Genomic DNA, 27,882 nt, shown 5'->3' on the forward strand with positions numbered 1-27,882 from the left:
CGAATGTCCATTCCTTGTGTTTCTTGGCCCAAACAATTCTCTTTTTCTTGTTGTCCTTCCTCAGTAGTGGTTTCTTTGCAGCAATTTGACCATGAAGGCCTGATTCATGCAGTGTCCTCTGAACACTTGATGTCGAGATGTGTCTGCAGTTTCTGAGGTTGTAACTCTGATGAACCCATCCTCTGCAGCAGAGGTAACTCTTGGTCTTCCTTTCCTGGGGCGGTCCTCATGAGAGCCAGGTTCATCAGAGCATTTGATGGTTTTTGCGACTGCACTTGAGGATCCATTCAAAGTTCTTGAAATCTTCTGGATTGATTGACCTTCATGTCTTAAAGTAACGATGGACTGTGGTTTCTCTTTACTTAGCTGAATGGTTCTTGCCATAATATGGATCATAACAGTAGTCAAATAGGGCTGTTAACTGTGTACCAATCCTACCTCTGCAAAACACAACTGATGGTCTCAAACACATGAAGAAGGTAAGAAATTCAACAAATTAACTCTTGACGAGGCCCAGCTGTTAACTGAAAACCATTCCAGGTGACAACCTCATGAAACTGACTGAGAGAAAGCCAAGAGTGTGCAAAGCTGTCATCAAAGCAAAAGGTGGCTACTTTGAAGAATCTAAAAATATAAAACATATTCTGATTGGTTTAAAACTTTTTTGTTAACTACATAATTCCATCTGTGTTCCTTCATAGTTTTGATGTCTTCAGTATGAATCTACAATGTAGAAAGGAATGCAAATAAAGAAAAACCACTGAATGAGAAGGTGTGTCCAAACCTCTGACTGGTACTGTATGTTCATAAGTTTCCTCCAGGTGCATCGTCAAGATCCAAGATGGCGCCACAGATGGCAGCCTGGGTACTTCGCTCTCTAGGCCTTTGCAAGTTTTTGTGTATTTTCACAGCTTTCTGTAACCCCTCTCTGGTCACTTTCATCAGAGAGGAGCTTCTAAACATCAGAGGGACGTTGCCAGATCTTCATCTCATCCCAACCTACAAGCGGAAACTAAAATCTTCTAAGCCTGTGATTAGGACTGTGAAGAAATGGACAGATGAGTCAAAGCTGGAGTCACAGGCCTGCTTTCCCCATCAATCCACACATCATTCCATGTCTCTCAGCTCAAACCAGTAACTGAAAAAAACCTGCAATGTCTGCAGATTGATTCAGATCCTGTAGATTGCCGTAGCGTGTCAGCCCACCCACCCCATCTAACCATGATTCATGTGGCTGAAACATTTCAACAGTATAGCCCAGTATCACGTCTTTACAACCCAGTATCACAAATGTTTTATATGCCCATTGTAACAACAGCCTTGAATCCAGTCCAGCCTTTCTAACAAGACAAAGTAAAAACCCAACAACTTTAACACATTAGAAATAGACAAACCTTGACAGAGGTCATTGAGAGAAATCCTCCCTCTGCAGGAAGTTTAATTTCCCATGACTGACAAATTGACAAAAAATGAAGATACAGTTAGTGTTTCCATGGCAAATAATAAAGAGTTTCTTTACACTTTGGAAACAAATCTTTATATTAAATAACTTCCAATGACCAGAACCTTCACATCTCTGCATGATTGTTACAGAAAAATGACTGTACATTAGCATCACTAACACCACTGTTACTGCAGCATCATGAATAAATTAGATGACTTTGGTTTGACAGAACAACCTCTTCAAGTGTTTAGAGATTTCTTTCATTTTCAGTCCATATATAATTGGATTGAAGAGAGGATGATACAGAATCACCTGTAAAGTCATAATTAAACGTGCAGTTTTTGGAAAATCAGACCCCAGTCGAACTATAAGAACATCATAAGCACATAGACAGAAGTAACTGAATAAAACCATCAGGTGAGGTAAACAGGTCTGTGCAGCTTTTTTCCTCACATTTTTGCTTTTACTTTGATAAGATATTACAAGTATCCTCGTATATGTAAAAAGTATGAAGAGCAGTGGGAAAAGTGCAGTGACTATCACAGCAACAACACCGAATACAGTCCGTGCTCTTGAACTCACACAGTGGAGATTGTAAAGTGAATTGTTGCAGATTATTCCATCTAAAATTAAATTACACAGTTTCACATCAGAACTCAGTATAACTGGAACTGCAATCTCACAAACAGGTACAATCCAAGCTAAAGCCAAAACAATACTCACAGTGGTTTTTCTCATGATAGTTGGATATTGCAGAGGTTTACATATAGACACATACCTGTCATAGGCCATGGCTGACAGCAGTAAGAACTCTGAACATCCTAAAGTATAAAATAAATGAAACTGAAAGAGACAGGCTGAATATGATATGATCTGTTTCTCAGATAAAAAGTCAATCAGCAACTTTGGGTAAATATTAGTGCTGAAAAGAACAGAGTTGATTAACAAAGCTGCAATGAAAATGTACATGGGCTCATGGAGGTTTCTGTGAATCCAGATGAGACTCACAATGGTGCAATTAAAGCAGATTATGAGAATATATGCTGTAAAAACTACCAAGAAATAAAGATATTTGTATTTATCCACGTCTACAAGACCACCGAGAGTTATATATGTTACATTAAATTCATCATCCATTAATGTCATCAATGGTAATAAACATTAAATAATAGAACAGGCAGATTGAATAACCAGCATACATTCATGAAAAACCAACCTGTACTGGAGTGTCTTATTCATTCACAGACACCTGACCTCAACATGCACTTGGTGTATATTCGTCTCCAACATTCAGAGACTGAACAGTTAAAGACTGTGGAAAGTTCTTATGAGGCTGCTTTAGCCTCCATGGATCTCATTAAACTCTCCACTAAAACAGATTCTAATGTGTGAAGAACTTCCTCAAACCCTGGAGGCCTGAAGTCACAGCATTGTTTGACCTCTTTTACTGGACGTTTGCCTCATTACACAACATTACACTTTATTACACTAAACTTCATCACTATGGAAATAAGTTTATATTTTTTCTACCAGCTGCTGTTCTCTTTTGTTGAAAACAATGTCAATTATAGAAACAGTAACCAATGAACAATATCAAATGGACAATACATGCGTCCAACCTTTCTCAAGGTGAAACCCCAAAGAAACCCGAAGATGGCAAACCGTTTCAATTCATGAACTAAACAGATTGTTGTGGCGAGATCAACAGCGACTAGAAGAGCACCTTTTTTTTTTTTGCAAAATGTTGAGGATAAGACAAAGAGCTTCAACACTTCCCTCCATTGTGATCCTTGATCAAGTACATCAACAGCTGGGTGGTGTGGCCCATGCATGGCCCATGGTCAGCCACGAAAAAGCAAACCCAAATTCTGGCATCTCATGGTTGGTACGGCCACTTCACACAGACAAATACCAGTACAATAATCCTCACTTTGACATTAAGAGGCTCATCATGTTGCTGGTAACCAAACTGACATGAAGAGTAGGAATATTTCTTTCAAATATCACATTTCTGTTCATTCATTCTTTCTGCATTACCACCATTTCCCCAATTCTCAACCAGCAATCACAAGATCTTAAGCCCGGAGCGTCCCCACTTCCTGCTGATGAAAGTGCCGTGCAGACCACACAGGTGAGACATCCTGAAGCAGCATGTTCAGCTTCAGGACAACATGATTCACACTCCAAGAATCAGTCCTGAATCTAACATCCTCCTTAAAGGCGCCTTGAACAGTCAGAACAAGGACTATGGCAAAAAAACGTGAGCTTTTATTCTTATCAGTCAAGTTTCTCTTTCTCATCTCCAGGTGGTAAAAAGCTGTGGAAACATGAAAAGGTCACGTCAGCTACAACCAGTACTAATTTCAGTGGACTCTACCTGAACAAATGTTCCTTCTATTTCAAATGAAACAGCACAGAGTTTCCATATGGGATGTATTTTACTTCTGACAACTTTATTGATCTTTTACATCTGTCTCAAGAAACGGTCTCTGCTCGTGTCCCAAATGAAATGGTACCAACTGATGCAGCACAAAGCTAAGTGAGAGTAAGAATTGGTGTGACAGTGGATTCAGGCCTCCAGAGTTTGATGCAGATGTTTACATGTTCCTCACTCGAAGTGGAAAGTTTAATGAGATCCATGGAGGGTGACACTGTCTGATAAAAACATTTCACAGGCTCCCACTGCTGTTACCTCTACGAATTTTGGACACTGAGTGTACACTGAGAGCTTTTCGAGGTCAGGTAACAGGTGAATAATGGAAACCGCTACAGGGGTCATGTTACTGCAATCTTCAAAGTGACACCTTTGTTCAGGTTTTATTCACATATTCCTGTTATATTATCAGACTATTTCAATAATCTGTTTTCCATATCTGACTTTCTTTAATGGATGAAGAATCAAATGTAACGTATATAACTCTTGTTGGGCTTGTGGAGGTTCACAAACACAGATACCTTTATTTTATGATCATTTTTATAGCATACGCTCTAATAATCTGCAGTAATGCTACTATTGTGTACCTGATCTGGATTCACAGAAACCTCCATGAGCCGATGTATATTTTCATCGCAGCTTTGTTAGTTAACTCTGTTCTTTACAGCACTAATATCTACCCGAAGCTTCTGATCGACATTTTATCTGAAAAACAGATCATATCTTATCAAGCTTGTCTTTGTCAGTATTATATGTTTTACTCTTTAGGCGGTTCAGAGTTCTCACTGTTGTCAGCCATGGCCTATGACAGGTATGTGTCCATATTTAAACCTCTGCAATATCCAACTATCATGAGAAAAACCACCGTCTGCATCATGCTGGCTTTAGCTTGGCTTTTTCCTGCTTGTCACTTGGTGGCAACAGTGACAATGAGCGCTAACCAAAAGCTCTGTCACTTTACTTTGAGAGTAATTCTTTGTGATAACTCGATTTACAAACTTCACTGTGTGAGCTCGAGAGCAATATCTGTACTTGGTGTGTTCAATTTGCTAAACATTGCACTCCTTCCTGTGCTCTTTATCATTTTTACATACGCAAAAATATTTATTATAACCTCTCGAAGCAGCAAGGAAGTCAGGAGAAAAGCTGCAGAGACCTGTTTACCTCACCTGCTGGTTTTAATCAACTATTCCTTACTGTCCACTTACAATGTTATTATTGTTCGACTGGAATCTGATATTCCCACAATTGCTCTTTTAATATTGACTTTACAAGGAGTTATATATAATCCTCTCTTTAATCCAATCATATACGGACTTAAGATGAGAGAAATCTCTAAACACCTCAAGCGTTTGTTAAGTGGAGACACAACGAGCTGATGAGTTCTTCTGTAATAACAACAAAGAGATGTGATTTCTCTGATCTGATCTTTGGAAAGTATCGAATGTTAGGATGTCTTCTTATAACCGACATGCAGCTTCCGCAATGTGAGGACTGCTATCTTTGCATGCAGCATTCATGTTTGACGTAACATCCACAATGTTGAACATGAAGCACCGGAAGATGAAGGACAGGAACATAATTCTACATGAATCTGTGAGGTAGCTGTAGCACTGCTGCGTTCGTTTGTAGGACAGTTGTCGTCATTGCCAGCTAGCTGACCCTTACAGCCATTAACCAACTGCCCATCATAGCTATGAGTCATCTGTCCATTTCAACCCCGAATCACCTGACTGTCACTGCTGTGAGTCACATGAATCCTCACCAGCCAACCGATTCCAGACCACAGCTCCCAGCTGTGTGCAGCTGATGAACCAGTACCATCCGACAGCTGTCTGCGGACTTCTGATCTGGACTTTGATGCTGATATTGCTGACGCTGGAGTGATCTGAATATGGACATATGGATGAATTATACATCCAACTGTCATAGATCAGTCACATCAGGTTTAGAAAAGTCTCAGGAAAGTCATTGCTTAGATTGGCCTCTCGGGCTTTCTCATCTGAGTGACCGTTTCCTGTTGTCCTTGTGATGCCTAACTGCCAGGAAAGCTCCAGGAAGTCTTTTATTACAAAGGTGCCAACGTCGTGTAGAACCGATCAGATCCATTACGGCTGCCTGAAGCATCACCCAGGATGTCCAATGTAGCAGGCCCTGATCCCATCACTCCCAGACGTCTATTGTAGGGGTGGTGAGATTCAGCCTTACCACATATGGCCTACCCAGAGGCTGGGGACATAAGGGCATTGTCTATACAGCAAGACAAAAAGACGAGGTCTGTGATTTAAGATCAGTTTTTTCTTTCAGTTCCGTTCGTCCTGCACCCTTCTTGCCTGTTCTCGTCGTCTTTGGTACTGAAATGCTTTGTAATTCAGTGACCGCATAATAAAAACACTTTTTATGAATTTTGGTGGACTGAACATTGCTTCAGAATTCTAACTGCACCTTCTGTCGCTGCTGTCAACCAGCAACTGATTTAACACTTTAGTCAGAAGTAACAACACCGAATAGTGTTACAGTGAAAGCTTTGTGTGAAACTCCAAACACAAAGTCTCACTCCACATCACACACACACTCCTGAATGTCTGATGAGCTCAGTCTGACTGAGATGTTGATTTGTGATCAGATGAAATATTGATCGGTCTTATGGTTTGTTTGAGGACTTCATGATCAGGGCAGATGAGAAAATGAGCTCCAGGTGGCGTCAAGCATCAGCAAGGCTGATTCCTCAGGCTGTATATGTAACCGCTCTCACCCCGTCTGGCATTCTTTGAGCAAGTGCAGCTCTAATCTCATGGTCTCAGGCTTTGGTGTGAAGTATGAACTGTCTCTGAGGATCAGAGGTCAGACCAGATCAGACTGGGGCAGAGCAGCAGGCTGTTTTCACTGCCTCACAGTCAGCCTGTTGTTCTGGTTCCCACTGGTATTGCCTTTCTGCAGGACAGAGATGGGGAGGGCTGCCACGTCTGCAAATCCAGCAACAAACTTCATGTAAAACGAGGGTAGTCCAAGGAAAACCGTGACTCGGTGTCTTGGGGTATTGGCCAATCATGTACCCAGGCTTTTATGTTTTTTAAGCCTTCTGCCATGGTGCCCTTGAGCAAGGCACTGATCCACCCCAGCTGCCCGGGGCGCCCTAGTAGGCAGCCCTCTACCTCAGAGTCTAGTGCGTGTGCATGCTTTGTGTGTGTATTTAGTTCACTTGGTGTGGGTAAAATGCAGAAAGTCATTTCCCCGGTCGAGGGACAATAAAGTAGTAATACAGAATAAGAGTGACAGCAAAACAAAAAAACACCATTACACCATTTCATAGCATTTACTGGGGGCAAAAGGAACAAAAGGGGCCTGACAGCGCCTATGGGCTCAGGCCTCCAGAGTGTGATGTTGTTTATGTGGCAGTAGCTCTTTGTGTGAAGTTTAATGAGCTCCGTGGAGGGTCAGGAAGCCCGGTGAAAACTACAAAACCTGTCAAGACTGTCGATGAAAACCAGGCAGCTGTGAATGGATGAGACAGCTGAACACAGGCTGTGTGTTAGTGAGACTTTTCTCAGGTACAATCCACAAACCTCTGCCTCTCTCTGCCTGTTTTATTCATGATGGTTTACTTTCTGACAGTCTTAACAGATGATGAGTTCAATGTTTCATATATAAGTCTTGATGGGCATGTAGAATTACACAAATTCAAATACCTTTATTTTGTGATCATGTTGACAGTGTATATTTTAATCATCTGCTGTAATTCCACCATTGTGTGTCTGATCGTGATTCATAAAAACCTCCATGAGCCGATGTACATTTTCATTGCAGCGCTGTCACTGAACTCTGTTCTGTTCAGCACTGTTATCTACCCAAAGCTTTTGATTGACTTTTTATCTGAGAAACAGATGATTTCTTTTCAAGCCTGTCTCTTTCAGTGGTTTATATATTACTCTCTGGCCACTTCAGAGTTCTTACTGCTGGCAGCCATGGCCTATGACAGGTATGTGTCTATATGTAACCCTCTGCAATATCCAACTATCATGAGAAAAACCACCATCAGAGTCTTTCTGGTTTCAGCTTGGCTTGTTCCTGCTTGTGAGTTTGCAGTGGCAGTTGTATTGTACGCTAATATAAAACTCTGTCACTTTAGTTTGAAGGGACTGTTCTGTAACTCTACAATTTACACACTTCCGTGTGTTCGCTCAGTAGCAGTGTCCATTTACGCTGTGTTTGTAATGCTAATCAGTGCTCTTTTCCCTGTGCTCTTCATACTTTTTACATACACCAGGATACTTATCATATCCTACAGAAGCTGTAAAAAAGTCCGTAGAAAAGCTGCACAGACCTGTTTACCTCACCTGCTGGTTTTAATCAGCTTTTCCTGCTTCATGACTTATGACCTCATTGTAGTTCGACTGGAATCAGATTTTCCAAAACTTGCCCGTTTAATAATGACTTTACAAATGATCCTGTATCATCCTCTCTTTAATCCAATCATATACGGACTGAAACTGAAAGAAATCTCCAAACACCTCAAGAGCTTGTTGTTTCATGTCAACTCACACTGATACACTGACGCTGTTAACTGATGTGATGTAGTTTCACCTGTAGTCATAAACTACTGATGTAATGTTTGACAAGTATGGATTTGTTTTTATGACTGACTGTGTCATTTAAATGAATAAAATCATTTTTTTTTTAAAAGAGACATTAGCAGTGTTTTGTGTTCTACATCCCTGCTTGTAATGGTACAGTTAATATTTTTATACATTGTAAAAATGTTAAAAATTCAAAAGGTTTCACAGGTTTTTTTATTGAAAAAGTTTCACTTGATTTCAGGCAAAAAGACATGTTGATGCTTTAGATTTAGTAACTACTGAAGTCAACTCAGCGAGGCCTACGGGAGACAAACAGTCCAACGACAAATCAGGACTGGCAGACGTTTCTAAAGCTGCTGTTCTTGACACACCTACATCATTAACAGTTGTAGGAAGTATGTGATGGACTCTGTCTCTAATGTCTACTATTTTGTTGGTAAAGAAACTAATACAGTCATCACTAATGAGAGCTAGAAGAATGCATGGCTCGACAGAGTCAGCCTGGCTACAGAGCTGAAAAGAAACATAGGGTTGTTGTTGTTTTCTTTGATGAATAATAAGTGGTTCTTGCCTTACGAAGGGCTTTTTTATACGTTATGAAGCTGTCTTTCCAGGCTAGGCCGAATTCTTCTAGGTTGGTGGTGAACCATAGTTACGGGCTATGTTTCCTTTGGACTGCCACACAGCTGCCAGGGACCGGCTAACAGGAGCTACAGTAGGGCGGCTAGCTGACGCTACTCTAGGCTTGTCCGCACCAACTACAGGGGACTGACTAGCTAGCACAACTACAGGGCGGTTTTCTAAGGTGCAGAGCTGAGCCTCTACTTCCTTCAGCCTCACCTCCAATGCTATGTTTATTACACGTACCACTAAAGGAGGCAGAGCAGTAACTAAACATCTCACACACGGAGCAGGAAAGAGGAGAGGCAGCGGGAGAGAGAGAAGCCATTGCTAACAGCTAAGCTAGCGGACCAGAGACGGAGCGATTAGATTTGAGTGTAGTGTTAAATCCAGAAGGACCCGTGCACAACAGATGCTTAACTAAAGCGATATACGTGTGCAAGAATTCATTAATTAACCACAGAACTCTGAAAAGTTAATGCTGATTGATAAACTAGGATAACTCCAAACACTCGTAACACCACAGTGCAGAGGCAGCAAACAGGAAGTGACACAATACGTTACCACCATGTAGTGATGGCTGAAGAAACCATCATACTGAACCGATTTCCATTGTACCATAATAACATGTAGCAACATGATAAATCAGTGAGGCCAGAAAAGTGGAATGGGGGCACTCCACCCAGGAAAGAGGTCTACAGTGACGAAACCTGTGGGTTCAGGACTCTTGAGTTTTCTGGAGTTGTTTACATGTTAGTGGAGAGGTTAATGAGATCCATGGAGAGTGAAGCAGTCTGATAAAAAAAACATTCCACAGAGTCAAACTCTTCACTTACTCTAACCTCGGTATCTGTGAAGGATGAGACAGTCTAACACAGGTCATATGTTACTGCAGTCCTCAGTGTGAGACTTGTTTTGTCTGTTACATGATCTGCCTGAGTTACTCAGTAAGATTTTGGCTTTGAGAGCCTCGATGGAAGCTGAATTAAATGTAACGTATCTAAGCCTTGATGGGTATTTAGAAGTGCAGAAATACAGATATGTTTATTTTGTGATCATGTTGACAGTGTATATTTTAATCATCTGCTGTAATTCCACCATTGTGTGTCTGATCTGGATTCATAAAAACCTCCATGAGCCGATGTACATTTTCATTGCAGCGTTGTTACTGAACTCTGTTCTGTTCAGCACTGTTATCTACCCAAAGATTTTAACCGACGTTTTATCTGAGAAACAGATGATTTCTTTTCAAGCCTGTCTCTTTCAGTGGTTTATATATTACTCTCTGGCCGCTTCAGAGTTCTTACTGCTGGCAGCCATGGCCTATGACAGGTATGTGTCTATATGTAACCCTCTGCAATATCCAACTATCATGAGAAAAACCACCATCAGAGTCTTTCTGGTTTCAGCTTGGCTTGTTCCTGCTTGTCAGGTTGCAGGGGCAGTTGTATTGTACGCTAATATAAAACTCTGTCACTTTAGTTTGAAGGGACTGTTCTGTAACTCTACAATTTACACACTTCCATGTGTTCGCTCAGTGGCACTGTCCATTTACGCTGTGTTTGTATTGCTAAACATTGCTCTTTTCCCTATGCTCTTCATACTTTTTACATACACCAGGATACTTATCATATCCTACAGAAGCTGTAGAAACGTCCGTAGAAAAGCTGCACAGACCTGTTTACCTCACCTGCTGGTTTTAATCAGCTTTTCCTGTTTTGTTACTTATGACGTCATTGTAGTTCGACTGGAATCAGATTTTCCAAAACTTGCCCGTTTAATAATGACTTTACAAATGATCCTGTATCATCCTCTCTTTAATCCAATCATATACGGACTGAAAATGAAAGAAATCTCCAAACACCTCAAGAGCTTGTTGTTTCATGTCAACTCACACTGATACACTGACGCTGTTAACTGATGTGATGTAGTTTCACCTGTAGTCATAAACTACTGACGTGATGTTTGACAAGTATGGATTTGTTTTTATGACTGATGGGTGCAGAGTATCATCAGCTTTCATGTTAGACGTTCATATGACCCAAACCCTAACCCTTGATATTAGTATCATAGTCTCTAGTTGTATTGAAGTTGGTAAGATAAAAACTGAACAATGTGTTGTTGGTTGATGTTTTAAGCACTAACAGCTTTAACTGCATTTCACAGATCGTTCTTCTTCCTTTCGTTGTTTGTTACAGATGAAAATTCAGCTCTGTGTCATTTAAATGAATAAAATCATTTAAAAAAAAGACATTAGCAGTGTTTTTTGTTCCACAAATTTCCACAAAATTAGTTAACCACAATATATGAATTACATAATGAATTTGAGTAAATTAAACATGGGTTTGGTAAGAGTTACTAAAGAAATCAGAGTAATAAATACTCAGAGTTTTTGTGCTGAAACTGCTTACATAATTTATTTGAAATTGCTCAAAAATATTAAGTACAGTCAACTTTAAAAATAGGTCTAGATGTATATGAGTATTGTGTGCAACCACTTTCAACATTAAAATTGAGTAAACTCAACAAATCATTTTTTTCAGTGTGCAGACTCTGCATCTGTTCAGTGATGTGTCTTATTTATTGGTGTAATCCTCATTTAGTCTCACTGCTTGAACCCCTGACAACAAGAAAACACAATCAGCAAACAGAAATAACACAGCTAAGACACAACTGGCACAACAACTACGTGAGTCATAAGAAAAACCATCAGACAATAAAGTCGTAAAGTCTCCATTTTTAATTTGAACCTTAAACTGACACTGCTGTCAGCGTTTTTATGGCTCAGGAGTGTGACGTGGGATTAATGGACAGATAGATAATCAGAATCACTGGTGGAGGTGGAGAACATGATACACTTTGTCTTTTCAGCATTTAAATAGACGTCTGTGATTAAGAAGTGATGACTGGAAGCCTGAACCTGAGCGGCTGGACTCGGAGCCTCGGCTCTGCTAACGCAGCATTTCCTGCTGCTGCTGCTGCTGTCTGACTTTGAAAGGCTTCAGCTGCTGAAGCACAGGGCGGCTTTGTTCCATCATGAGTTACAGTTACAGGAAACATGATGACTTTGTCACTGAGGTTAACACGGACAGATTAACACGTCGTCTGACCGCTGTCGTTGGAGCTGCTGCCTGTCCTCAGTGGGGAATCAAGAAAGAAGTCAGCCTCTGAATTTTTGCCCTTCTGTGTGAGGTCAGAGAGGTCACACAGCGGTGCATCCTGAAAGTGATGATAAAAGTATTGTTTAGGTGTGTGTGTGTGTGTGTGTGTGTGTGTGTGTGTGTGTGTGTGTGTGTGTGTGTGTGGCCAAGGAATGAATGAAAAAGCCATTTCCAAATAGCATGATGCAATTTTCTTAGGTAACAGCAACACAGAAGCCCAGAGCTCATTACTGTAATCAGAGTCATTAGTGTCCTCTACTGTGATGTCCCGCAAGCATCACCTGCGCTGTGGCGACTGGCTGTAATCAGGCCAGGCCTCCGGGGGGCGCAGCCTGATCACAAACTGCTAATTATCACCCCGTGGTCGCAGAGAGCCGCGTCAGGGGACGGTCTGCTGAGCAAATACCTTTTACCTCTGCGATCAGAAAGAAGAGACAAAACGGAAACGGTAGCTGCTGAGTTGAGTGAAGTAATTATCACAGTAATTATGTTGTTATGTTAGAGGTGGTCAACAGGTCGTTATCTCTTCTGTCCTCTGAGAGCAATTAAGCACATGGCCACAACTTCACAGCACACACCGCCTTTAACAGTACACTTAAAAACAACAATATAATTAATATAACATTACACTATAATATAATATAATATAATTCCACTTGAATTTAATTTGAGTATTTAAACAGTAATCCATACACTGGGACTGGCACTAAGCTGCACTTTATTACTTTTCTTTACTTTGTGTTTATATTTGTCAGAAGTGTTGTTGTTGTTTCGTGTTTGTGTTATCTCTCAAAATTTTGTTATGCTCGCATAATGACAATAAAGACTCTTGAATCTTGTTTGGTTTGTATATGTGTGTTTTTTTTTTTATGCACATACACTGACATCGGTGACAAATCATAGACTTCACACCATAATGAAACCTGAAGAGCTGTGCATCTTTAGGTAAAAATAAACCTTTACACTAAAAACAGCTGCTCTGCTGCTCTATGGTATCTGTATTTTAAAGATGGTGTATTATATTCACATCCTGTAAAACCACAGAGTCTGTTACTGGCCAGAAGAGCAAAACACAATTTGTTGAACACAAATATTCAAATCTCAGATGTACCGGTAAAATCAAAGTCGAAGTTTCCAATTTATTTAAAAGGAATGTTTTTGTGAGTGAGCTCCTGTTTTGTTTTGTACGTACATCTCTTTACAATATTCTCAGAGTTAGCTGTGTCAGGTTTCGCCCTGGGAGCCACGGCCCTCTTATTTTGTTTTGCTTATTTAGGGTTTCCTGTTTTATTTTGACAATACCTTAGTTTCCGGTTGTTCACTGTTCTCCCTCTCGTTTCAGGTGTCAGGTGACTTTCCCCTCCCTGTGTGCTCCTCCCACTTCCTGATTACCCTTCCTCCCCTAATGTGTTTCACCTGTTTGTAATTGTCACCTTTTTGAGCCTGACAACCTGAAGGTTTTCTGAGCCGTGATGTTGCTGCAGGTCAGTGTGAGGACGAGCTGCTCCTCCTGTGGCAGCCATGTTTTTCATACTCCTGTGTCTACAGCTTCTCTTTCACTGTGTCCATCTCCCTTTCTGAAGGATCAGTGTTAATCACTGAGGAGGTGACCCAGTGACACACACACACACACACACACACAGCTGATAACTGCTGGTCTGTTGAAGAGCCAGATGTTACAGTGGGATTTAATGCACCATAACTACTGTTATTGTGTGTTTGTGCGTTGGCCTCTTAACACTGTGTTTGCTGAGAATGTCTGACCTGCAGGGTGTGTGTGTGTGTGTGTGTGTGTGTGTGTGTGTGTGTGTGTGTGTGTGTGTGTGTGTGTGTGTGTGTGTGTGTGTGTGCGTGCGTGCGTGTGTGTTTGTGGCTAAAAGCAGCAAAGAGTTAAGAAGCTTTGTAATCTGTTGAAGTACTTAAAGTGAGTGAGAGAGAGAGAAAATGGTTGAGACTGAGGAAGCCATTACAATGAAAGAGTGTGAAGGTGAAGAGACACGGACAGAGAACGCACCAGAGAAACAGATGGAGTGACGGAGGGGTGGGGGGCGGGGGTAAAAACCCAAAAGAAGGCAACGAGACAGAGAGAAGAGGGGGCAGGAGAGAGAGAGAGAGGGCGAGAGAGGGAGAGAGAGGTTGGTGGTAGGTGGATTAAGTCGGGATAGAGAGGATTAGTGTCTGTTTTGGTTTGGTAGTAAAATCACATCCATGTCAGTCACCACTGGCTGCTGCTGACAACCTCACACACCGAAACACCACCTCTGACCAGCCTGCACCGGAGCACCAGGAGGGGGTAAGTCGGTCTTGTTCTATGGTTCTGACTCCGGTGGTTTGACGGTGTGCTGGTAGATCAGAGAGAAGATGCAGCTTCGTTAGTCCCACGATGGGGAAATAGCATCCGAGACAGATTCACCCAGAATATACAAAGAAATCCAAAATATACGACAGAAAATAAATACTATAAACAATATGACAATATTCACAGTATGTTACAGTATAAACAGCATAGAGAGAGTGTGTGTGTGTGTGTGTGTGTGCATATGGTTTACTCAGCACAGCTGGTTGTACAGTCTAACGGCAGATGTGTTTGTGTTAGTGTATGAGAGTGTGTGTGTGTGTGTGTGTGTGTGTGAGTCTGCTGTCATGCTAGCTGCTCTGTGACACAGTGATGCAGATGTGACATCACTCAGTCTCACAGGTATTCAGACATGGACCAAAGTACTGGACAAGTCAAGTCAGAGGAGACAGTTCATCCTGAGGGGAACATGAACGACATCACAAGCCACACAAGCGTCGTTGAGAGCACAGCTGTCACCCCAGAGACCAGGTTCACATCCAGAGTCTCGTCTGTGGTCCAGGGTTAGAGTTAACAAACACGTATTCATGAATGTTGTCAGCAACATTGGTGAAAGGTTTCAGTGACCTTGAAATAACCCACTGTAGCTTTCAGTTCAGTTTTAAACGGATCCCGTGTTTCTGGGTTTAGAGGAACTGAGAGAGCTGAAGGCAGAACCTGATCGTGAAGCTCTTCCCATCCACAGGTCACCACCACAGTTAAATGAATCCCAGAGCGTCAGAACGTGGTGTTCCAGTCCCAGGCTTCAGTAGCTGTGTCCTGTGACGTGCTCAGGTCTGTTAATCAAAGCGTTTCCTGGACATTGTAAGTGGAAACGGAAGCTGAGCCAAGATAAGAAGCTAATGAGGAGGCAGAACCTTAATTTAGGCCACAGTCAGTAGCGAGGTTCTGTAACAGAAGGAACCAAAATAACACGAGCTGAGTTCATCAGACAGATGACGCTGCTCTCTGGACACATGTACCATGTAATTTTGTATGTTCTGTGTTAAAGCATGAGTCAGGTTTTGGCTGTAACGTTGCGTGTCACTGTTTCTGACCTGAGACCTTCGCACAAACACATCATGAGGTCGTTTTAAGAATAAAAAGGTTTTTAAATGACGTGGGTCATTTAGTGTTTCCTCAGGTCAGAGTCTCCAGAAGCTTCTACACACACTGAACCTTTGTTTATGTTTGTTTTCAGTGGAAAAAGTCTTTTCCCCTCTGAGGCGGGTCTGGACCATCAACATGAGACAAGCAATGGAGGACGGTGAGAACACGCGCACACACACGCACGCGCACGCACGCACACGCACGCACGCACGCACACGCACGCACGCACGCACGCACGCACGCACGCACGCACACACACATCCCTTTATCAGCCTCTTTCATCTGACCTTCACTGACTGAGTTTATTGTCTTGAGTTCAGTCGTAACTGACCTGAGCTCAGATCTAAATCCGGACCTGGGCTTCATTTGAATTTAATCTTTTCTAAAACCTAATTCAGATGGTATTAGTGTCTGTCAGCGGGCCGGGGCTCCTCAGCAATGCTAATCCTGTCCCAGGAGAAACCTCCAACCTCAAACAGCTGCTGGAAAATTACAGACTGATAAACATATATTTATTTAGTGTCCTGGTTGTTGTCGGGCAGTGAAGCGCATCATATCTCACCAGTGCAATGAGACACACCTGTCAGAAAAATGATCATGTCACAACACATGACAAGAGAGAAAGGCAGCATTACTTTGTGCAGCTCTGTGATGAAAACATAAGAAGAAGAACCAGAGGAAAATATGGAGCCAAGTTATTAATCATCCAGGTGATTAATCAGGGGTCGCGACCTCAAACTGAACAGCAAACAATCCACTTGGCAGAACTTCAGATTCAGATTCGGGCTGTGCTCGGCTTCAGGGAAAACATTGGTGGTGTCTGCATTTTTTCTGTGTGTGCGTGTGCGTGTGCGTGTGTGTGTGTGTGTGTGTGCATGTGTGTGTGTGTGTGTGTGCACGTGTGTGCGTGTGTGTGTGCAGGTGTCAGTGACGTGCTGTCCAGTGTGGTGGAGGACGTTGGTCAAGCTGTAAACAGAAACGTCAGCGGCGCTCAGCTGCTGCATGAACTGCTGAGCGCTCCGTGGCTGCGCGCCCTGCTGAAGGTACAGCCTGATTCAACAGGTGTGGGCTACAACGACATCATCACCTGGCGAGCAGCGACTTCACTTCCTGTTTTCTCTCTGTGTCCAGGTGTATGAGTGCCTGCTGCAGTTCCAGAGGTTGACACCCAGCCCATTTCTGCCTTATGCCTCAGGACTGTCACACGAGGTTTACACACACACAGTTTTTAGACTTTTCTCTAAAATTAGAAGACGTTGTCTCACAGTGGACCGTCTTTCTGTCTCCACCTGCTCACCTGTTATTCACTTTCTCAGTCACCTGAGCTTCCCTTCCCTTCACTCACACACCTGCTCCCAGTTTCTTCATCATCCCAGTCACCATTTCAGTCTTCTCACTGTCAGTCTGTAGAGCAGAGGGAAAGCCGACACAGAGGACACCACTTCAGAGATTTTGCAGGAGGCAGCCAAAAAAAAATCAAACACAAATTGAGTGTTAACAAAAAGAATGAGCCAAACTCTGCTCCCACACATTTAAACTGTCTGCTGCCTTCAGAAGAGGTGAGAGCAGATTTTATTACTGAAGCTCTTCCTTCTTCTTCTAATAATGTTTCCAACCTTTTCCATCTTTTATTGACTTATTTCATAACCATATTTATTAATGTAAATTTGAACAAAATGGGATTCTGTAGTTTTAAGAATGAATGAACTCCCGTTGTTTGAATAAAAACACAAAAACCTACGCCTAGCAGACAGACACTGCAGTCACTTTCCCAAAATCCAGCGACAGTGCTGCACATCACCAGCAGCTCCACATTTCCTCCCTCTGTACCTGGATAGTTCCTTCAGCAGCAAATGACTCCGCGAGTGACGTCAGCCTCGCCCTGGCAGCACCTGTCCCTCTCCTCGATATCGAGATTTTAATATGAGAATCGATTCTAGAACATAAATGTTTGCTATCAGAAATATCGATATTTCAGTATCGATCCAAACACCTCTACTACTCACACTCATGGACTCCAAAAATACACAAGAGAGGAGGTCACAGTGTCAGACCCTCACACCCTTGAGTTTGAGCTGAGTTTCAGTAGTTACCTTAGAGATGATTAAACTCTGTAGTGTAAAGCATTAGCATGTAATTCTGTTTTCCTGTCCATCAGATCATGGCTGTGATACAGAAGGTCCACCGTCCGTCAGCTGAAGCCAGAGAGCTCCACAGCCTCCTCAGCTCACCACACATACAGGTCTGTAAATCATTCATCATCCCGAGGTGAGGTATGACCCGTATCTGACGCGCTGTGAAAACACCTGGACCTGTCTGTCTGTCACTCTACCTGTCTGTCAGGCCCTTCTGTCGTCCCACGACAGCGTAGCCCAGTCAGACTATGAGCCTGTCTTACCCCCCCTGCCCGATGAGCTACCTGAGGATGAGGAGGCCATGAGGATTGTTTGCCTGGTGAAGAACAACCAGCCTCTGGTGAGAAATCAGCATTTTTCATTTTCTCACTGTAGATTAGTTTTAACTCTAAATGAATAAGATCTGCTTGTGATTTCATTGCTCACATAAAGCCTGCATGTGTGGAATGTTCATGTGTCAAAGCGTGTCAGTAGTAAACAGAACAGACAGAATCTGTTGACTCATCCATCGTACCCGACAGTATTATTGTACTAATCTAACAGAGGACTGAAAGAATGAAGCCTCAGCAGCCCATCATGTGCTTATTCTATCATCGCTGAACCTGTAACTGGTGTTTAGTTTGATTTAAGGTCTTTTTAAACCCTAAAAGATCCAGTTTCTTATCTTTATTTCACCAAGAGTGGAGGAGAGCGCAGAGCAAGTTTAGCAGATGGAGTCGGAGTGATTCGTAGCCGTTGGAGCAGCCTTCGCCGCTTCACGCTGGAGCGCCTTGTCCCTGCCAGAAGGGCTTGGTCGGGGGAGGAGCTCAGAGGGACTGGAAGTGAAACCAGGCTTTTGCCCCTCCCCAGAGAAGACCAGTCACAGCCCTCGCTCCCACGCTATCAGTCAACAGGAAGCTGCTGTTTGTGTCCTCAAACCACGGAGCTTTGGAGCAAAGGGCTTCACCAATCAGCTCCCTCGGTCTTTAGTCCTGCATCTCGTACTGGTAGGAGGAGGAGGGAAGGAAGACGGTCAGTCAGTTCATCACCAATCATCTGATCATTTCTTCATTCACTCATTCTTTAATCTGATCTATCAGCTACACGTCCAGTCACCAAACAGCACCAGCAAGAAGACGTGTAAAAAAAAAAAACCCAATAGGAGTGTTTTTACTTCTCATCATCAAAGTAGGACGAACATCATGTCTCTCTGAAAACTGAACTCCTGCTGTGAGCTGCTTGATAAATATGGGCCTAGTGTCTTTACAAATATGTTATGTCCATTCTTTCATTCACCTGTCCATTTCTGCATTTTCCCCATTCCTTTGTCAGAAAGTCCATCTTTCAGAAGGCGACGGCCGTTTCATCAACAGTTCATCCATCGTTCTTTCCATTCCTTTCAAACTTCCTGCAAACTCCATTGTTCTTTTTCAAATATGTGCAGTTCACTTTTCTGCTGGCACTGTTTTGGCCAACTTTCTGTCTTGTCTTCATCCTCTTCTCTACGTGGAGGTTCATTTTCAGAGAAACCCAAGCCCAGCGGGGGAGAAGATGCCTCTACTGGAGGAAGCAGCGATGACTACGCCTACCCTCCCCCTCCCGTCCCGGCTTACAGTCTCAGCCTTCCCAGCTCCCCAGTCTTGTACAAACAGGGGGCCACAGGGGGACAATCAAGGAACATCCCAACACCTGGCAGGGTCCCATCTTGTCCTGGGATGATCCCTCTTGGAGCCCACACAGCACCTTCTAGTCCTGCTGCTCAGCGCTCCGTTCGTCAGCAGGGTGTTAGCACTCTCCCCGCCCCTGGCAGGCAGCATCCCTTCATGGTGCGCTACTCTACCTCTCCTCGTCACGATGGATCCCAGAATCAGCCAAAACAGACACGAAACGGGCGGCAGCAAGCAAAACGTCCTGCTGAGCTCACCAAACAGTGCAGCATGGAGGAGCTCAGGTCCACTGTTCACACGGTGGCCAGCAGCATCAAGAACGGCTCTCAGGACGTTCGCCATCTTGGCCAGAGGATGGTTGCGGCAACAGAAATGATCACAGACAGTGTGGAGGAGAACGCCCAGGCCCTCAACCTGCTGGCTGAAGTGGTGGACAAGCTCCAGGGACTCATTGTGGCCCACAAACACCTCGAGTCTTCACCTCCACACAGGCCAAAACAGCACACTCCTCCACCACCTCCCCCACGGGTCTCCTCATTGTCCCCAAAAGTGGTCCACAAACCTCCCACGCCTTACCCACGTCACCTGTCGTCCTCCTCTTCTTCTTCCTGCTCCTCCTCTTCTTCATCCACGTCTGTTGGTTCCCATGCAGACGGCTTTCCAGCATCTAGGAGTCCAAAGCGAAGGAACGGAGGATCTAAAAGGACAGTGGTGACGTTTGGTGCCACCTGTAGGGCAGGTTGCAGTGGTAGTAATGGACAGGTGAGGCTCAACAATGGATCAGTCTCTAGAGTCCCTCTGGAGGACAAACAAGACAGTAACAGCACAGGCTGCTTGACAGCCAAGAAGAAGAAGAAGAAGAGGAAGAAGTAGGCCAAAAACCAGCTGTCTTCTCTCCTTGGCTTCTCTGGGACTGGAAATAGACGAGAAACTTTTATGAGAAGATTACGAACATTTTCACAAACAGGAAGTCGTGCTGCTGTAGATCTAAATCAGCATTTAGTTTAAAGAGCAATGTTTTATTTTTAACCAAACACCAGAAGAAGACTTATGTCATATCTGAGGCAACAAACACTTTGGAGAGGCAGACGTTTCTTCATCGCTGGATCTTTGAGAAAACGAACAAATATTTGAAGGTACAGAGAAATTACAGTCTCACAATCCACATCTCCCTTTTCATCTTCATTAACGTGACCACCATCTGTACAGGAAAATGAATTGATGCTCTGTCCCATTGTGTGTTACTGACACACATTCGATCAGTACACATGAGCTCTGAGTCCTAGCAGTAAACAGAAGCTCAACTCTGAAGCCTGGTAGTTTCTGGTGGTTAAATGTGGATAAACTGTGTCTGTCAGGGGGCGACTATAAGGAGGGACGAGGAGACGGGAGAGATCTACATCGCCAGGGTGATTCACGGAGGACTGGCAGACCGCAGCGGTGAGATGTTAACACATTGCAAAAAGTACTAGACATAAGATGCCCAGATGATGTATTAAACATGGTGTGTGTGTGTGTGTGTGTCTCAGGACTCCTCCACCCTGGTGATCTGTTAGTGGAGGTGAACGGTAAGCCTGTGGTGGGTCTGGAGCCAGAACAGGTCATCCAGATACTGGTAGGTCACCAGAGAGAAAGAAATAACAACAAAATAAGTTTAATAAGTGAAAAACAAAACTTTGGGGAGTGGAACATTTGTGGAATTTGTCAGTTCATGTATGTGATGTGTATCTGATTATTGAGATAAGTCACCAATCCTTTATTTTGTGTGTTCATCTGTGTTTTTCCGTGTTCAGATCAATTCCCAGGGAACGATCCTGTTTAAAGTCATTCCAGACGCAGCTCAGAGCAGCAGCAGCAGCCTGAAGCCGGTAAGAAGAACTCGCTCTCTGCTGCTCTCTCATGGCGGCGGCCATATCAGCACATCAGCACGTTTTTTTAAAAAGTCATATCCACACACACACACGCACATATATATATACATATATATATATTAAAAGGCCTTTTATTGTCTTAGCTTTAGATCAACACTGTTTTGTTTTTGTTTTCCTGTCTGCTGTGTTTGTTGATCTGGGATAAATAAAGATTTTCTTTTTGTTTTTTTCTTGGTTTTAATCTCTTTCTGTGTTTCAGATGTACATGAGGGCGATGGTGGACTACTGCCCCCTGCAGGACTCCTCCATCCCCTGCCCTGACGCAGGAATGGCGTTCAGCAGAGGAGACCTGCTGGAGGTGGTGGACCAGTCGGACGGGCAGTGGTGGCAGGCCAGGAAGCTGCCCTGTGCTGTGTCCTGCGCTGGTCTGATTCCCTCTGCCAGCATGCTGAAGAGGTGACACTCACAGAGCGTGAAGACCTGCTGAACTCACAGGCTGCACTTTCAGTTCCTCCAGTGAGAAGCTGCTGCTGGGACCAGTTCCCACAGATTCACTGCTAATGCTGCGCCTCTTCAGCACCTGTCAGGTTTCTGACAGGTGCTTCTACCTTTTAGCGAACATCCTGTCAGTTTAGCTCCTCAGGTCTCACCTCTGGGTTTTTGGTTCTTTATTTCCATGGAAAGATTTAGTTATTTATCATCTCATGACACTTTTTAACTCGATCTCTCTCTCGACAGTAAACAGAGGGAACAGTGGTGGTGTCAGCCTTTACAGGTGCATACCTGCATCAGACCCTGTGAGGACTCATCATTATCATCTCTGTCATCACTAACCTCAGTGTCTGTCTGCAGTTAGCAGTTTGACTGACTGAAACCAGTCCTCCACCGTCCTCTCTCATCCCTCCATCATTAGCACCACCTCAGAGCCATCAGCAGGCCGCAGGTCAAACTGTGCCTTTGTTTGTCCTGGACAGATTGACAGTGTCTTGTCTCTGAGTCTCTGAGGTGAAGTCAGTCACACCTGGTGAAACTTCTGTTGTTTTGTGTCAGTGTTGTGTGCGTCTCATGTCTCATCCTGTGTCTGACAGGCTCCTCCCGGTGTTTCCCTCCGTCTCTGTACCTGTGGAACAGCAGGAATCACTTTTAACCTTTGTCTCCTCTCTCTCTGTTTTCTTTGCCGACCTCAGTGGACCTGGCTGATAACGGTGGGTGTGATACAGCCAGAACCACACAGACGCGCTTCAGTGATCCCAGTGTGTGCTGTGATGCAGTAGTTCTGTACGTACGGTGTGTGAGTCTGTGACGTTGTCGTCAGTTTGTGTGTTGTAGGTTTTGTTTCACTGCCCTGAAACATTTTTCTCAACAAAATTTTGTGAACGGAGACGAATTGTTGTAGAGACCAACAAGTGAAATCTTAATTGTTGTTTTTCTGAGACCTGCTGAGAGTTTTGTGTTAACGTTCTCAACACATCCATTAAATCTTCACATCGACCAACAACATGAAATCAGACTTTAAGAGTTTGTCGTCATCACACAACATTTTGTGATTCTTCTGAGCCTTTTATCAAACAGTGTACTGTGTTTTTTCACCTGTTCCAGACAATGATGCATCACATGCTGATGACAGACGCACACCGACAGGTAACACCTGCCAGACACAGCACATGTGCACATGATACCACCATCCCTCAGTGCAGTGGACGTGACTGTTGTTTTTCTCTTTTCCACAGATCTGGAAGAAATAAACTTTGGTAGGTAAGTCTGTTTAAATGTCTGAAGATTTCAATTCCATGAATAGAAGTAAATCAAACATATAAATAAATAATAAATAATTCAGTGGAAAACGTGGTTTAATGACATTAATTAACTTTTTGTTTACATTAAAAAAGTAAACAAAGTGAAAAATTTAATGTGTGGAAAATTCACATCACCATCAAAAACTATTCATGTAAAAAGCTACAGAACCGTCCTTATGTTATATGTTTTAGTTTAATTTTGACGCAGTTAAAAGAAAAACATGTTTGTTTTTTTATTTCTTTGATTTGTTTGTATTTTGGCAGTTTAACTTTTCCACAGTCGAACTGTTCTGTTCTCTTTACTTGTAGTTTAATGAAGAGTTTAACAACCATCAGGTTTTTTAAAGAGATGACTGAAGGCTTTTAATGTCCTCTCCCCTCAGACGAGGCTGACGCTGATGTTACTGATGGAATCTACCTCGGTGAGCATTTCAAACCTAAAAACATTACAACATTCTGTCGTTCAGTGAACGAGTGAATGGATGAATCTCTCTTCAGCTGGCTTCCGGCGGAGTTTCCGTCTCTGGAGGAGGACATCCTACAGGAGGAGACGACAGTCCTGCACCTCCTGCTCGCCCAGCAGCAGCGCTCTGTCCACCCCCTATGAGGAGGTGGCTTTGTATCAGCGCCCCCCACAGGAGAACCACCGGCTCATCATCCTTGTCGGTGAGAGAGGAAAATCTGAGTCACTGAGACTAACTGAGCATGTGATCTGTGTTTCAGGAGGATCAGAGAGAGAGTTCCTCCAAGTCCTTCCCAATTAGATGTTTCTGGAATGTTTTTTTTGGACAGGAGCTTCAGGAGTTGGAGTTAATGAACTGAGGAAGAGACTCATCAAACTGAACCCTTCGACCTTCCAGGGACCCGTACCTCGTAAGTGTTTCAGCAGTTTAAAATGAGACCGACGATGTGCAGCTGTTCTCATGTGTCTGTGTGCTCGCTGTCATCATCAGTGATGAATCACACACCTGCTTCGACCCGCTGTTTCCCCCAGACACCACTCGTCCAATCAGAGCAGGCGAGCAGACGGGAAGAGAGTACCACTTCATCACCAAAGAGCTGTTCGAGTACATGGTCTGTAACCACAGGTGGGAGTTTCACAGTGGGAGTAACAAAGACTTCTACCTGATTACATTCGTGTTTATATTACCATTTAAGAAGTTAACTCATTTATCGTGTGTGTGTGTGTGTGTGTGTGTGTGTGTGTGTGTGTGTGTTTAGGTTTGTGGAGTATGGCGAGTATAAAGGCCACCTGTACGGGACCAGCACTGATGCCATTGATGACGTGCTGAGGCGAGGACGGATGTGCATCATCGATGTTGAACCACATGTGAGACCAACACGCTTCAGCCTGTGGCTCCATCAGGGTCATTGAACGCATCATGAAAAACTTTAATGCAAAAGCAACAAAAGTAAATAAATAAATGAATAAAAGATTAAAAAATAGAAAAGGCAAACATATACAGAGATATCAGCCAATACAACAGTAATAATAATTTTAATATGTAGAGAACTTTTCAAGATACACAGGAGAAAAATACTAAATAATACAGAGTCATGTTAAAGGATAAGTCTGGTGTTATTCTATCACATAAAGAGACACAAAGACTCAGCACTTTCTGCAGCTCTCACATGAAGACGGAAATCTTCCAAAACTATATATATTAAAATATATTTCATTTTTTAAAAAGCTGCTGGTCACAGTCATTGTTACTTCGTTCATTTGTAGGGGACTACTTTCAGCAGCGGATTAATACAGTAATCCCAGATATGTGGTTTTATTGTCAGAGCATCCAGCCTCTGCGGACGAGGAAACTGAAGCCATACGTGATTTACATCAAAGCCCCCAGCTCCGAGAGACTGAGACAGAGTCGGAGAGAGGCCCGAGTCATCACCAACTACGCCATCAACAGGGCTTTCACAGTAAGAGCCTGTCCTTCAGAGACGTCTGAGAGACATCTGTCCAGCACTCTTTACACTAATACAGTACATCGTTTCTGAAAAGTGCATCTGTGTTTAGCTTCTGCAGCTTAGGTGTGACAGTACACTGAATTTTACACAGGCAGGAAAACTGAGAAAGAATTAGGTAATTAACAGTGAAAGAGGAGCGTGAACTGAAAAGCTCCGGCTCCTGTCTCTCCCTCTGCAGGAGGACGATATTGTGGAGTTGGAGGAGACGTCCCGGCTGATCGAAGCAAAGTACAAACAGTTTTTCGACTGCACTCTGGTGAACGACAACCTGCAGGACACCTGCATTCAACTCTGCTCCACCATCCAGCAGGCTCAGGAAGAACCACAGTGGATACCTGTCAGCTGGGGCCGGACTGAGGAGTAGAGCAGGAGGGGGGTAAATGGAGCGGGAAGGAGGTGTTAAGGAGAAACAAGTGATTAGTCAGAGGGGAACTGATTCTGGGTCTGAGTCTGTTCTGCTTCAGAAGAACCTGCGCTGATAAAGGCCAGTTTATGGAATTCCTAAAATCTCTGTGAAACCGTGTTTTTGATCCATACAAGCCAAAAAAAAAAAAATAAAAAAGCTGGGAACCTCTGGTTAAATCCTCACAGGAACCGAGTCTTTGTGTTTTATGAATTATCACATTTTGAATTTGAACAGTAACTACAGCCGTCAGATAAATGTAGTTCAGTAAACAATACAATAGTTAGTGGAGTTGAAGTATAAAGCAGCAAAGTGAGCTCACTGACACGTCTGCAGCATCTCACTCAGACTCAGAGCCTTTAAACTTCACCCCTGAGGCCTGAGTCAGCCTGCAGGCACCTGTAGACAGCGACCGTCACACCGGCAGCTTCAGTAAACGCATGATGTGTGTTGAACATGTGCTAATTAAAGATCAAGATAAAATCATGTGGCTGCCTGTGTCTCTCTAACCACCCCCCACGCCCCACGCCCCACACACACACGCCCCACACACACACGCCCCACACCCCACACACACACGCCCCACACCCCACACCCCCCACGCCCCACACAACACCCCCACCCCTCCAGGTTAATCCTGTGCAGGGCAGATGCAGCTCAGCAGATTTAACAGGAGGATTAGTGTCTTCTCCCTGCATCATTCAGCTTTACTGTCATCTACACAAACAGCAGTGAGAGGCAGGTAACAGAGTGTATGTGTGTGTGTGTGTGAAGCTAAATGTTCCTGTAAACCCGGTTCATCACTGGGTTTACTTTCATTAAACACATTTTTATTGTTATTAGTTATTCCAGAGGCATGCTCCAGGCTACTGTGCACAGTGTGTGTGTGTGTGTGTGTGGTCTAATAGGATTCATTGCGTTGGCCTGGTTTCTGTGGTGTGAAGGTTGTTACCTTTGACCTTTGACCTCAGACAGGAGCAGCACACCTGCTCTGTTTCTGCAGATACAACAACAAAGAGTTTGGTGTTTTCTTCTTCTCTAACTCAGGCTCACGGTGCACACACTCACTCACACACACACACACACACACACACACACACACACACACACACACACACACACACACACACACACACACACACACACACACACACACACACACACAGGCCATGTTTCCTCAGACATCTCTGAATAATCTCAAGCTTTTACTTTTTCTTCTTCTGTGGTGCTGGATCCTGTGACTCTGGGGTCAGAGGGTCTGAGTCTGAGTGTGGATGCTGCTGAGTGTTTACTGAAGGAAGGATTGACAGGGCGGCAGGGTGAGGGATTATTAGCGTCCGGAGCTAATTTGGAGCCATGCCAGCTGATGACAATGCAGCTGACTGACCAATCACAAAGCTCCCTGAGGCTGTCATGGCTCAGCACAAGATCCACCTGCCACTCTAAACCCCGGGCTGAGTCTCGAATCTGCAAATGAGCCTCCTCTCCCTGTCTGTTTCTGCTTCACATTACATCTTTGCTCTTCTTCTGCTTCTGGTTTTTCATGTGAAGACTTTAAACTGTGCCGTTTTTAAAAAAATGCACCGTTTGGGATTAAACAACAGCAGAAGACAGAGAAACAAAGAGAAGGAGGGAGAGTTTTTATACTGAGGCTCACCCTAAGACACTGTCCCTCAGCCTGATAAGATCAGAGACAGAGGAAGGCTGTGACTGTAGTGTTTCCTCTTCACGGCCGCAGACTCAGCTGCACAGGTGAGCACTGATATCGATTCGCTGACTGACCTACACCTGAAAATATCTTTTTAAACATGTTTTTACATAGAGTTAGTTCGTCTTTGTGACAGAAAGCAGGGTGCAGTTAGAAAAAAACGAAACCTTAAATGAGGGCATCCTTTAAACAGCATCAAGCCAAAGTCACAAAGTCACTCGGCAACAGTAGACTATTTAAGCACCTGATTGTAATTAGTATTGTTCTCAAACAGTCAGTGTGTCACAGTGCAGCACCGTGCCTCGTGTTTAGTTTGGCAGAACTAAGGAAAGGTTTATAAAAATGTGTTTGCTGCTTCCATGTTGTTTTTATCCCCTGCTGAACTAAAAGTTACAGGAGGATGATCATTCAGTGTATGTCGTGATGGATTATACAACTATAAGTAAGTGAGCGGTGGCCTGGATGAATGATGTCTCTGATAAAGGCTCATAACATCTTATCCAGGTGTGGCTGATCCTTATAATTCTGGGCTATGAAATACACTGAACATCAGTTTAGTTGAGTCGGTGGTGATCCGTTAGAAACTGATCAAAACTTATGTAAAAAAAAAACAACAACTCAATATTTTTATAAACTTCCAACCAAAAAAGAAGAAATACTCCAGCACACC

The 27,882-nt window shown here is 43.5% G+C and overlaps 5 protein-coding genes across 5 annotated transcripts; 4 read left to right on the plus strand and 1 right to left on the minus strand.

The window, feature by feature from the left end:
* Positions 1-1,651: 1,651 nt before the first annotated feature.
* Positions 1,652-2,590, minus strand: LOC121194132 (olfactory receptor 11H1-like). The gene has a single exon (XM_041056774.1). It carries the CDS (start codon positions 2,588-2,590, stop codon positions 1,652-1,654), a length of 939 nt encoding a protein of 312 aa, XP_040912708.1.
* Positions 2,591-4,330: 1,740 nt separating this feature from the next.
* Positions 4,331-5,257, plus strand: LOC121194465 (olfactory receptor 6N2-like). The gene has a single exon (XM_041057371.1). The coding sequence runs from the start codon at positions 4,331-4,333 to the stop codon at positions 5,255-5,257; it is 927 nt and encodes a 308-aa protein (XP_040913305.1).
* Positions 5,258-7,474: 2,217 nt separating this feature from the next.
* On the plus strand, positions 7,475-8,425 carry LOC121194468 (olfactory receptor 11A1-like). Its single transcript, XM_041057375.1, has one exon. It carries the CDS (start codon positions 7,475-7,477, stop codon positions 8,423-8,425), a length of 951 nt encoding a protein of 316 aa, XP_040913309.1.
* Positions 8,426-10,049: 1,624 nt separating this feature from the next.
* LOC121194137 (olfactory receptor 6N2-like) lies at positions 10,050-10,976 on the plus strand. The gene has a single exon (XM_041056780.1). It carries the CDS (start codon positions 10,050-10,052, stop codon positions 10,974-10,976), a length of 927 nt encoding a protein of 308 aa, XP_040912714.1.
* Positions 10,977-15,817: 4,841 nt separating this feature from the next.
* On the plus strand, positions 15,818-25,465 carry LOC121194135 (MAGUK p55 subfamily member 4-like). Its single transcript, XM_041056778.1, has 20 exons — positions 15,818-15,839; positions 16,604-16,725; positions 16,814-16,891; positions 17,841-17,924; positions 18,026-18,157; positions 20,822-20,903; positions 20,993-21,078; positions 21,257-21,331; positions 21,594-21,790; positions 22,073-22,131; positions 22,522-22,539; positions 22,934-22,975; positions 23,065-23,085; positions 23,514-23,552; positions 23,629-23,796; positions 23,923-24,003; positions 24,125-24,218; positions 24,352-24,460; positions 24,919-25,053; positions 25,280-25,465. The coding sequence occupies exons 1-20, from the start codon at positions 15,818-15,820 to the stop codon at positions 25,463-25,465; spliced, it is 1,830 nt and encodes a 609-aa protein (XP_040912712.1).
* Positions 25,466-27,882: the final 2,417 nt, after the last annotated feature.

Source organism: Toxotes jaculatrix, chromosome 15 (genome assembly GCF_017976425.1).
Source record: "Toxotes jaculatrix isolate fToxJac2 chromosome 15, fToxJac2.pri, whole genome shotgun sequence".
Classification (NCBI taxonomy): Eukaryota; Metazoa; Chordata; class Actinopteri; family Toxotidae; genus Toxotes; species Toxotes jaculatrix.